Genomic DNA, 12751 nt, shown 5'->3' on the forward strand with positions numbered 1-12751 from the left:
ATTATGCATGATGCGAACTTACGCCTCTAGCTGTATGCATATCGATGGAAAGCAACATAAAAGCGCCAGTGCAACGTGGATGAAGTATTACATAGTATTGTATATTCTCATCTTCGGAGACATAAAATCTATGTTGATCGTGGTACTTATACAGCAACAACTTGGCAAGTCCCTGGAACCAGTGAAGAGGCTGATTGATCAGGGACCCTAAATTGGGATGAATATCACCTAAACTTTCAAGCTTAGACAATCCTTTCAATTCAACAAATTCGTCAAAAGTTAATTGACCGATGTCCTGGTTGGTCAGCAGCTTATTCCAAAGTAAATGGGTCCTGCAATCAACTGTACCCTGCGTCACCATTTCTTTTATAGTTTTCTTCGTATTATCTGCGCAATTTAATATAAGCTGCTGCATGAGCTGTTCATGGGAAGAATAGTATCCGAGGTAGTTAACAGATTCGGGTTTGATCTCAATGTTTGGCGATTGTCGCTTTGCTTTGTGTTCACAGCCTGATTCATCGTCAGTTGTTGATTGCGTCAAGTTAGTCAATTCCGAACGATCTGACTCTGACTTTTTGTCACTATCGCAATCGTCCGGCATCTCTTTCGCGTATTCTGATTCCATTATGGCTGTCCTGCTCGTAGATGAGACAGTGCGGAACTTTCCAAGTTTTCTTTCAACTTCTGTTTTAGGATACATTTCTCTACGGATTTAAAGTATAGAATAAAATTATTATTTATTGTCGTATGATTTCTTACCTTCCAGACGTCAGTATCAAATAATACTTCAAATGTATAACGTTGTCACTGTTGTTATAAGTTGTTGATATGTTAGATATTATTAGCGTTATATCAAAGTCATCTGTGTGTTGACGATCCTGGGCATCGCGATATGTAACATCAGAAATGTTACTTACTTGTATTAACACATACTCCGTGCCTTCTCCAATATTGTGCATGCTAACAACGCTTAGATTGTACTGTTTCACATTGCTTAGCAAGTATGTGTATAGTTGCTTCCCTTCTGTTAGTAGATTTCCGATGATCATCGAATCGGCATGGACTAAATTGCGTGCATAATTCGGTGCTTTATTGTAATATTTCATAAAATCATCGAGAAACTGAATTAAATGGTATCCATTGCAAACTCTATATCCTTGATTGTTAGATATATAATTATATATTGATCTTAGATGGAAGTCGTACGTGAATGAGTGTAAATGCATGGAAGATTTAATTGTATCACATTCGTCTAGAAACGTTTGAATATATTGGTTTATCGGAGAACGTGCATTTAATTGAATGCGATTGCATTCTAAGGCGTAGAGCTTTGTTATGAAAAACGGCTCTTTTAGGTGAATGCTAAATAAGAGAATACCTCCCAATATGATTGCTTTGTGCATATAAACCACACCACCATCATCGATGTTTGCAGATTTGATAACCTTGGCGGAAGATTTACTATTAGTATCTATTTCTAGAGTCATAAATCCCAAAGTTTGCAAATATCTCTTGTACTCAGTAGCAAATGATCTATACAACTCGTCGTGCCATTCCTCGGCTTCCTCAGGAGGAGTGGATAATCTAGAAACCGGAGTTGCTAAATTATAGTCTCTTGTAGCTGCCGACTGTAATCTCCATCGTGTTAAAAACAATATAGGTGTGTGGCAGTAGTGGATTATGCGTGAATTTTGCAGCATCAGCTGAATCTGAGATTCTGTGCTGGAATTTGTTCTTGTTTGATACATGGAATACAGTTTTTTCGAATCGTCTCTATGCTTTTTGTTTGCTTTACGAATTTCCGACATCTCTAAAGTGAACATCGCCACTGTATCTAAACAGTCTACATGCAAATGTTTATAATTGTTTCTAAAAGACTCCAAAAATACGTTATCCAGTGGAACAACTTTCTTTGACTTATCCTTCGGACATCGTTTCATAGCTTCAACGTCGCCTATGCAATTTAAGTATGGATTATTGGGCTGAAATATAAATTAAATATTTAGAATGTACAATGTATAAAATAATGAAAAGCATCACCATCCTACTGTGGTCAATTGGTTGATTATGAAATAGTCCAATTTTTTGAGCACAACTAGCGTTTAAAGTGGAAGCCCGGACGTTTAACCAACTGTTAACTTGTTCACAGTACGAACGTAATTTTATGACATTATCTTTGGCCCAGTTATAGACGTATAATTCAACCTGCAATTGTAATATTTAATTATTATATAACTTGCGTAAAAGGTGCTGCTTACCGAGCGAGACGAAATAATGGCCCAGAGGAATTTCTGACGTGGAATCAACTTTTCTGCGACGAAGGTGTGCATAAATCTTTGGCTGTGTTTGTTAGTTTGTGAGCGAATATCATCGGGGATATTGTGCTGCGACTCCGCTGGGGAAGTTGAGATTTTCCACTGGTCGAAATTCCTTGATATTACAATTATGCTGACAGTTGATAATGAATATACATAAGGCACATATGCATTGTTTTCGAACGTGAAACATTTGACATATTCTTGTTGAAACATGTTGATGATAGTTTGCACTTCCTTCAGTGTGCTGTGCAGCGGATTTGGATGAGTCAAGTTGATGGTAATTTTTTTAATCGCAGGTACTTTCAAGTCGATGGCAAATTCTAACCAATCGTGGATCTTTTCTTGATATTCGTCCCGTAGGCATCCGTCATCACCAAGTTCCATAGGCTTGAAATACAAATTGGAATGCCGTTTACTACCCATATCTTCATTACTGTATTGCGGACTGAGGTAACCCTTTTGTCTCTTTGAACTCTGGCCACCCAATGACACTAAATATGTATCTAATTTTACATCAACGTGTATCTCGTCCATAAAAGATTGCAACCTCAACGAATCGGATCTTAAGTTATCTTCTACACATAATTCAAATGTTAAGAAGTAGTATTCCATTATAATATCCCAAGTGGAGTGACTCGTGGCCGCACAGAGTTTTTCATGAAGAATGTCATAGTTCACTCGACCTTGTTTCCAAATTCGAAACTCCAAATATATAGAAGGAAGTAGATCTAAATATGTACATACAAATAATATTAATCGTTTATGTCAAATAGTTGGAATTAATTACCTTCGTCTGTCAATACTGTGGATGCTGTGGATCCCTCAAAGTCTAAAGTTGCTTCTTCTAAAGAGTATGACTGGGCGTGTTGTCCACTACTTGATGGTCGATCAATTATTGCCATAGCAATGCATGCTATCCCTCTACTTCCTGAAGACGGATTCTGGCTTTGATTATAAATAAAGATATTTTCTTCAGTCATACGATTATTACTTCTATCGCTTTCGGTGTAATCCTATGTAAATAAGAAAGCTTTTAGTATATAAAATAAAATACAATAATATCTCGTTTACCTTGAAGTGGCTCAAACGGGAATCCGTATACTTAGGCACATTTAGGAACTGTAAAAGGTTTTGCTTTAAATAATGTATGAAGGCATCTAAGAGTTGTACTGAGTGGTTCGGTATAGATAGCTGAAAAACAATTATCATTTTTAGCAGATAGCAATTTAAATAAGTACCTTTATAATGTGTTCTGGAGGTCTGAAAGGTTTCTGTAAGAAATGAACATCTTCAGGTGTCAAAGGACACATCGCGTTTCTGGACAACATAATTGAGAGTAATTCCAAAACTGCATCGTCTAGTCGGTTTTGCAAAACCTGCGTCAATTGCAGCCGTATATCATCTTTGGCATCTGTTATTCCGAACACTTTGAGCGTGACAATGTCTTCATTACTACATGTTTCTTTTGATGTATCTTTTTCGCCGAATGATTGCACCCTCGGCCTAACGTCTGACTACAATTTTCATATGGATTATTAAACATGCTCGTACATTTATAATAGTTCTACTTATTACGCTTGTGGTTGATGAAATGCTAAAATCGGATCGTGCAAGGTTGCTTCTGTGAGGACCTATTGGAAGCGAAGTGATCGAAGGGCTGCGAGAAACAGGCTGCTCAAATTCGTTAGATTTCACATGCATTCCCCTATGAGAAGAATTCATACTATTTTCGTGTAAACTAAAAGAGGAGTTATGAAATAAGGGGACTATCAGAGTAGGCGCAGTTACTTACCGCAAGTAGAACACGTCATCATTGCTGTCGCTATATACAAACATATTATTTCGATTAGTTACTGAGAACTTTTCCAATACAGTTTTCAATGCCGAAATTCCAATGGATAAACCCGGTTTATTGGGGCCTGTTTTAAGCCTTTGGTGAAGGGTGAAGGGAATCGCCCAAACTACAGGACAACTGAAGTACCCTACCTTAAACTTCACAGTCGATTCAATATGCGTTGCTTGAAACAACTCTGCATCGTCCAATGTTTCTACATTATTGATAGTCAATTATATATTAAATGATCGATAATATATGATACTCACCATCCATACTCGTTGAACGAAAGGTGTTTTGGGACTTCTCACTCCAATCTTGATAATTGTCAGCGGGCTCAAGCAGCTCATTACAGATACGTGTGTCATACAGCGATTTCAATAACAATGATTGATTCACGCATTTGCATAACTCTCTGACACCATCCAATATGCTTTTTTGAACATCAACGTAAGCCCTAACATGTATCGTAGGCAAATGTATAAAGCGACAATGGAAATAAACAGTAACGACGTCTTTCTCAATTTGCGTGATCAACCAGAAGTTTGGCAGATTTGGTCTTTTATTGTTTAACTCAAGTAACCAATTGTAGTTCTCAATTTCGTCGTCAATATCATCGTCGAACTCTGCAAGTCGCGAGATGGTGTTAATGGATTGTGGTACTATTTGCTGGTAATTACCTAGCGTGATATCGTCAACATCGATGCTTGAAATATCGCTTGCATTGTCATTCGACTTATAAATTGAAGTCCCATCAATAGATTGCACCTCGTCATCGAAGTTTGTGTTTTTAACTAGGTAGTAGAGATCGCCTTCCTGGCACAGTTTATAATTAGTAATATTGATACAACAGAATTTTTGAACAAATTTCTCATAGCTCTCGTTAGTTTTATAAACGAAGTTTAGATCGATCTTCTCAAGGATGCATGAGCACCTGATGTTATGGCTCTCTGTGACATGCTTCATAACAAATTGCAAAGTATCGGATGTTACAGGTTCAATGTCCAGTAACGCTGTTGTAATTTCATCTTGTAATAACCATTTTATCTGAAATGAAAACGCAGTTTGAATACATCGTTACTTATCCATATAACTAACTAACCTCATCCTGAAACTTCTGTACAGCAATCTTTTGCACCTCACTGACTTGCTGCAAGTTGTCAAGATCTTTGTATCTAAAACATACATGTTTGATAAATTCTAGTTACTTTTACACGAACTTACTCAAAACTATATCCTTGCTCATCTCTTGTCATATTCTTAGCATTCAAATTTGCGTTGTCGTTAGGTAACGTGAGTAGTCCCATCTCCAAGATGACACTAAGCTTGCTTAAATCTGATATATCTATCGGATTAATGAGATCAGCTAAACATGTGGGTAGAATTTTTGCAGGCATCTGTACCAATTGGTTATTGAGTTTCACTATGCAAATAAAATGTAAGAATAGGGGACTGCAATATTTGAATTCGTCATCCTCATCCACGGAAATATTTGTAGGCTTTTCTGATTTGCTGTCATTGAAATGTATTTCATAAAGTGGGCTCGGCGGTTCTTCATCATCATCGCTATCTGCTATTTTTGAATCACTACCATAGTTATTTAAATTCTGGCAATAGTAGTAGTACTCATTTTCAGGTATCACATTAAAGGCGTCACTAATTATCTTGAGAAATTTTTCTTTAATCAAACGGTGTACGGGTTTCATTTCGTTGCAGCATTGCGATTCATTAGTTTTATTATCCTTAATGTGGCTACAAATAGTCTGCAAACATTGGTCATTAATTAAACTGTATTTATCGATCGTTGTAGATCTCTTACTTTCAAATAATGAGTTATGTCGATCTCATATGAATTTTTAACGCACTGACCCATGGCTGCATCTACATCACTTTTATCTACGAATGCTTCACGATGTAATGCTGAATATACAGACTTTGCAAAGCACCTAGAATGTGCCACAACAACAGCTTTGCAATATAGCCTGACATTATTGTAAATTTCATCGTTATTTTCATGCTCCAGTTTAGGTTCTTCTGTAACTTTGATTTTAAATCTGAAAATCATTAAAGTTTTCATATTTAGTTGATTGATTTCTTCCATTGCACTAAACACATAACTTATAAAAATAAAAGAAAACTAACTAACTAACCTGTGATCCTCGAAAACGTCTTTATTGAAAATTTTATTTGTGTCAAGGCAATTGACATGAGAATCCACCAAGAAAGCCAAAGGGCAGTTGTAAACATATATTGGAAGATTTATATCTTCATCTTGGATTTGTTTAAGATCATCTATAGACGCGGGGATCATCGTGAGTATTACGTGTACTTCAGACACGCCTTTAACATAGCATCGCCAAGAAGTATTGGCGCTCAAGTTTGAGACTCCTTTATTGCGCACTTGTTTGGTAAACCTAGTACTGTCTTCAGAACTCAACTCCAATTCGCAGTCATTCAAGTAAAACAAAACGTGTTTGTGGATGTTGTTCAACAAAATCTTGTTGGAGTTGTCTCCAAGTTGTTCTTTGTCTGAAAACAGATTAAGTGAACATTTGTTTACTGATAATCTTTAATAAGCAACCTACCTTCAATGAACATGGAAAAGATTAGCTCAGACTGTTGACATTGCGATAGAATACTAATTGGATCAAAATTGAATGCGACATTTTGAATCCTTTGTACCAAAGTAGGATTCCAATATTTTCTAAATAAAAGGATAGTTAGTACATTATTTTTGCCGTTGTGAATCTATATAATAACTGGGCCATTGCAATGATCGTTAATATTGGACGACAGTTACATTGATGCGATAATTAAGTTTATTAGCTTACGTATCAGAATTATCCATAGCGTAATTTTGATTTGTCAATGCGTCAGGTTGGAATACCCTTGTCTGTTTCGGTGATGGCGAGAACATCGGTATCCCACTCTCATAGCTTTCTTTTCCTTTACACATGTAAATCAGGTGTTCCAATGTAAGCAACGAATGGATGCATCTCTTGTCCATCATTTTTATCTAAATAGGAATACTTAGTCTATTTAGTTTGTTCGGTATTTATATATACATAACGCAAAATGACCGAGACAAGTCGAGCTTATTCTGTAAACTACTAACCACATCAGCAAGTTCGTAATACCGCTTTCCGTCCATATAAGATACCCTAGATGAATTTGAAATGACTGATCCAAACTGCGGCTCAATCCAAACTTCGGTTACAATCTGCGACAAAGAGTCTGAATCTGATTCGTTTTCTTCCTCAGAACCTCCGCCGCTACTCGCTCTTTCCATCCACCAGGCACTATGAGGTGGAAATAACACGTATTGAATAACGCAGCTAGAGTGTGGAGCATTCATCCGCAACTCTTTCACCATCGTTATAATCCCAGAAGCGGAATGAGCAAAATTAAATCCCTCCATTATACGCATTCTGAAAGCACATTTAAAAGTTGTATTTTTCTTATATCTCTTCAATAAAATACAATCAGCGAGGGTGCAATTAGGCACCAAGCGGAAGATAGGCGTCGAAGACCAAAATGTTGCCATTAACAAAATAAAATAAACTTAATTTACCTTGTTAAAGTTCCTAGAATCCTTGCTAATGAACCAACGTCCAGTCTTTCATTTGATAAATGCGTAGCGCGCCAAATCCACCTCTGATGAAATAAATATCGAGAGAGTGTTGTAAATAGAGTACCAGCAAACGGCGATATCGGTAACGTTTGAACGGAATTCTTTGTACCATCCGGGAAAATGACGGTGTGGAAATTAGTCGGTATTCTCTCATATCTAAAATTTAAGATTCGAAAATGAATGAAAGATTACGAATCGAGCTGATAGTAATTATACCTAATCAAAATCTTTTCTAGAGGCTTCAACAACAAAGTGCATCCGATGTCTTCTTTGGATTTCAGTGCGGTAGACAAATATGATAACGATGTTAATTCACGCTTCAGTTCTTCACATACCTTCGTATTTACATTTCAATGATAGTTGAGAATTTATTTTTCTTTAAGCTTGATACATACCTGATATCGCATCTGACCAGGTGTTCCAGTGATGAAACCCAGGATAATGGTTGCGCAGGGTAGTTTAGAAGTAACCCTGACGACGCAGAACCAATTCGATGCATTACCACTCTTGAGCAATTTTACATAGGTATGGTTGTCAACAAGTACAAAGGAAGACCAATCACTTAACATACCATAGAGAGCGGACGCGGCTTGTCTGCATTGCACAACCTGTTTTATTAAAAATATAGTAATCGTAATAATAAATTGATATTAACTATTATACCTGGAATCTGCCGGATGAATTGGATAAATGCATGTGTTTCGGTAAAGGTTGGTCATGTTTCAATATCAAAGAGAGTCTGTGCGTGTGGAACCATTTACGCCAATTGCTGGTATCCATATAACAGATTGGTTGCCATATTTGCGAGAACTTACTGCATATGGGATCATTTGGCGCAAAAGATATTTTAACTATGTCTCCAGTATTTGCAACAAAGACCGGTATGCCGTTGCGGACACTTTCCGGAAGAGTTGCCCAAATGTTGGAATTCTCGAAGGAGGAAAGCTGCTGAGCCAGGACATTTTCGTTAGTGGCCAATTGCGTTGATCGGATCCAAAACCGTTCGAAAACGGCTTGACGAAAAGTTGACTTAGTTTCCTTTTTCATAATGCAAGTGATGTCATGCAAAAACTCGTACGGCGCTAAAAAATCGTTATTAGTTTCGCAACTAGTTGCATATGATTATAAGTACCAGTTATTATTATGTCTAAGTGAGTATGTTGTTTGGGCGATGGCCAAGGAGCTGTCAACTCGTAGTGAATGAATATATAGGTCTTCCAATGCAAGGTCAGTTTGATTTTTAACAAACCGTTATTGTAGCTAACCATCTGAAATGCTTACATTAACTGGCGTTGATATGAATGCCTAGTACTTACGTTCACAGTATAACCTTCTCGCATCCTTCTTGAAACTAATAGCGACAAGGATGAGTTGACCTTTTCCTCTGCCTGTCGTTTCGATAAGAGTGGCGGGGACCGGTCTAATTGTGTCTTGCTATAAGTCAAGTTAAGATATTATTAGTAATTGATGGCATTGCTGGATTTATTAAACATACAAATGAATTTTCTCATCTAAATTATCATGTATAATACCGCAAGACGGCTGATAGTTGGTATGAAATGACCATAACAAATATAACTCCTGGTAGATGTTCATACTCTCAGATTCTTGTTTCTGGAAGCATGCATAATAACGTCAAGAAATATTAATAAAGTAAACTTACGTGAGCAGGAAACACGTCTAAAATGGAACCCAACGTGGAGTGGGATAGAAATATTAGCAAATCGGTATAAGGCACATATCCTACACTTTTGTCAGGTTTAAATTGAGAACCAACTTTTTGGAATGAGACTGCTATACTGTCATAATGTAACTGATATAACAACGATTCCAGAATACTGGAATCGGGCATTGCAACGACCCCGTCAGTAATAACAATAATATCTGCAAAGTACTTAGATTAAAAGAATTCTATCGAAATGTTGTTACATTCTTACGGCTAGAACTATTTTCAGGTAGCAGCTGGATTGCTAGCATTGAGTATCTTAACATATTTACAAAATTTGCATCGGGCGAAACCATTTGTATATTTGCAATACAATCGTTCTCGCAGAGATCAAATAAACCACCGTACATATCTTCGTTCTCCATCTACAGAGAGAATATATATTTAAATATTATATAAAACTTTTTTTTTTCTTATTATTCTTACCATCTGCAGATCAATTTGGTCATAAGCTTTAGCTGAAACTTCAGCGATTTTCCCTTCTAAATGATGAAATTGCACTTGAACCAGCTTTATTATTTCCTGGATATTATGACTAGAAACTCTGACGCCTTTAACTATGACTTGTTGAGCTGGACTTATGAAGAACGGCGTGTTTATAATGACTGTTAGATATATTGATGGCTGCAAAGGCACTCTGCTACAAGGAATCATAAACTCGCTGCATAGCCCAAGCAAGCTTGTCTTGAAACAATTAATAACTTCATCAAATAAAATTCTTCCCTGAATAATGTCAACTGCAGATTGGGACGGACTCATATCCAAACAATAAACAAAACGATAAGTTTGTGAAACATAAACGATTTTCGTGGAATTAGTAACTAGATATTTTGTGTCATTTGTGACTTTGCAACCATCTTCTGGTACTATTGACAATATTTCCAGTTTGTTACTACTGCCATTCTACAAATAAAATTACAATTATTATGCACAACTTCAATTATTATTGTCATTACTAAATTCTCCAAGGCAGAAGCTGTTATCAACTTATTTAAATGTTCTATGAACCATTGTAATCTTGATGCCCTGGATATTGGCACATCCTTTGGCATCAAAATAAATACTTTTGCAGCAGTTTCTGCATGACAGTCAAAGAAATCTAAAAATCAAACAATTAACCTTTTTCATGAAGAATAAAAATTGTTATAACTTACCATTATTTAAGGTCATGTGACTTGCTTCATCGAAGTCCATTCTGTTATTGGACTCATTAGCACAATTGATGAACACAATACAGCAAACTGATAGGAGCAAAGTCCATTAGTTTCACTGATTTATCTGTATTTATATGCAGCTTATGCAAACAATCTCTTGCACTGTATTCTGTTGTTTAACTGATCTTTCTGTACTCTAAAACAAATGAAGAATGGTGGAGAATATAATGGAAATGTACAACATTATCATTACTTTTATCTGTGTATAATAATATTCACCACAGGCACTGTCTCTTTGTATAGTAACAAACAACAACAAATCATTTTAACTTTGAAGTTATACTCAATCATAAATAATAGGTCACAAGTGCTGACAACCATTTAAATATATTTATTTTATTCATTAGATAATCATATCTTACAATTTACTTAAACTTACATGTCCACTCTAATTAAACTAATCTGCTTACGGAATCCAATAGGAATTCTATGTACAAGGATATTTCTATTGAATTTTCCACCACAAAAAAAGAGGTTATATTTACATGTATTGTTTATGTCACATTTTGTCAAAACTCGTAATCAACATTCAAAATTGTCAACTGTCAAAAACATAAAAAAAAATTATATAAACTTACGTAACAAGATGAATAAATGAATGAATTTCAATGAACAATTATTTATAATTTATACTTTAATTAAATATGTTTTATTATAACTGACAGAATGTTCTAACCTCACAATTAAATTCAAAACAAAATCAATAATTTCGTGTTGGGAGGGGTCACATGTACATAAGTCCAATTGTCTCCAATAGGTCTTAGAAGTCAGGTGTCCGGATTGGCAGATAACGTGTGTTGAATAATAATTGAAATAATTAGTGTTTAATTGTGGAAAAATAAAAGTCCAACACAGTTGTATTAAAAATGATCTTTATTATATTTTTGCCTGTGTTAATAATAACTTTCATTATAAAATTCTTCAGTGAAAGAAGAACTATCAAGAGGGATTTGACTGGTAAACATGTATGCATTACTGGTGGTTCCAGTGGGATTGGAAAGGCAATTGGAATGCAGGCTGCACAAAAGGGTGCTCATGTTACAATCATTGCAAGGAATCAGGAGAGGCTACAGTTAGCAATACAAGAGATTGAAAGTTATAAAATAAATTCACAACAGAAATTCCAAGCTGTAAGTGTTGATTGTGCTATTTGGGATACAGTGTCTGAGAAGATTGATACCATTGATAAAGAGCTTCCAATATACATGTTTGTAAATTGTGTGGGAATGGCCATTTGTGGAAAGCTAGAAGATTTATCACCAAATGATATTAAAACTATGATTGATGTAAATTTATATGGTGTCATCTATCCAACAAGGGCCATTGTTCCAAAAATGAAAAGCAGGAATGATGGTGTTATTGTAATCACTGGATCACAGGGTGGTTTGTGTGGAATATTTGGATATACTGTATATGCTTGTACTAAATTTGCATTAAGGGGTTTGTCAGAGGCACTGCATATGGAAGTTAGAGATCACAATATTTCAATAACTTTAGCACTACCAGCAGATACAAACACACCAGGTTTTGAGATAGAGAATGAATCAAAGCCACTGGAAACTCAACTCATATCCGAATCAGCGGGCTTGTACAAACCTGAAGATGTAGCCAAAAATATAATCAAAGACTCTTTGGTATGTACATTATGTTTTCTATTAGTGAATTGATTATTTCATTTTTTCGTTTTTAGAAGGGACGTTTCTTTAGTACCATCGGAATGGAAAGCTGGATTCTAACGACTCTTTGCGTAGGAATGTCTCCTTTCACTTATGTCTTTGATTTGATACTGGAAGCACTATTACTTAGTCCTCTGAGACTGATCTCAGCTTACTACTTAAGATCATTCCAAAAAACGGTTACCAAATGTTCGAGGAAGAATGAGTAAACTGTTTATTTTCTGCTTGTATATTTTAAATATGATTTATAGAAAATAAAGAGGAAATTACATTAAATATATTTACAAATTCTTAAAACAGCATTAAAATAATATGTTCTTAACCACTCGGGTTCGCACGCACACGCACACAT

At 35.8% G+C, this 12751-nt stretch overlaps 2 protein-coding genes across 2 annotated transcripts; one reads left to right on the forward strand and one right to left on the reverse strand.

Annotated features, from left to right (window-relative positions):
* Window position 1: 1 nt before the first annotated feature.
* Window positions 2-11208, reverse strand: LOC108562352 (protein SZT2-like). The gene is made up of 31 exons (XM_017920646.1): window positions 11103-11208; window positions 10664-10859; window positions 10466-10608; window positions 9936-10412; window positions 9721-9874; window positions 9447-9667; window positions 9279-9397; window positions 9100-9217; window positions 8916-9051; window positions 8447-8865; window positions 8179-8391; window positions 8000-8118; window positions 7724-7939; window positions 7268-7580; window positions 6984-7168; window positions 6738-6856; window positions 6303-6681; window positions 5972-6206; window positions 5377-5915; window positions 5255-5327; window positions 4833-5199; window positions 4422-4778; window positions 4111-4366; window positions 3894-4056; window positions 3557-3832; window positions 3390-3509; window positions 3106-3331; window positions 2259-3046; window positions 2041-2205; window positions 760-1982; window positions 2-704 (listed from the first exon to the last, which is right to left on the reverse strand). The coding sequence occupies exons 2-31, from the start codon at window positions 10701-10703 to the stop codon at window positions 2-4; spliced, it is 8862 nt and encodes a 2953-aa protein (XP_017776135.1). The 5' UTR covers window positions 10704-10859; window positions 11103-11208.
* A 184-nt stretch (window positions 11209-11392) lies between these two features.
* LOC108562360 (3-ketodihydrosphingosine reductase) lies at window positions 11393-12665 on the forward strand. Its single transcript, XM_017920661.1, has 2 exons — window positions 11393-12357; window positions 12414-12665. The coding sequence occupies exons 1-2, from the start codon at window positions 11590-11592 to the stop codon at window positions 12606-12608; spliced, it is 963 nt and encodes a 320-aa protein (XP_017776150.1). The 5' UTR covers window positions 11393-11589; the 3' UTR covers window positions 12609-12665.
* Window positions 12666-12751: the final 86 nt, after the last annotated feature.

This window comes from Nicrophorus vespilloides, unplaced genomic scaffold, assembly GCF_001412225.1.
Source record: "Nicrophorus vespilloides isolate i.1.1-1 unplaced genomic scaffold, Nicve_v1.0, whole genome shotgun sequence".
NCBI lineage: Eukaryota > Metazoa > Arthropoda > Insecta > Coleoptera > Silphidae > Nicrophorus > Nicrophorus vespilloides.

Excerpts from the sequence above, each read along its gene's own strand:
- LOC108562352 (XM_017920646.1), bottom strand. The coding sequence starts at position 10,703 with ATGGACTTCGATGAAGCAAGTCACATGACCTTAAATAATG. Across the intron at positions 9,218-9,278 it reads TTAGATGAGAAAATTCATTT|CAAGACACAATTAGACCGGT; the intron begins GTATGTTTAATA and ends CTTGACTTATAG. Across the intron at positions 7,940-7,999 it reads CTAGAAAAGATTTTGATTAG|ATATGAGAGAATACCGACTA; the intron begins GTATAATTACTA and ends CTTAAATTTTAG.
- LOC108562360 (XM_017920661.1), top strand. The coding sequence starts at position 11,590 with ATGATCTTTATTATATTTTTGCCTGTGTTAATAATAACTTTCATTATA. Across the intron at positions 12,358-12,413 it reads ATATAATCAAAGACTCTTTG|AAGGGACGTTTCTTTAGTAC; the intron begins GTATGTACATTA and ends TTTCGTTTTTAG.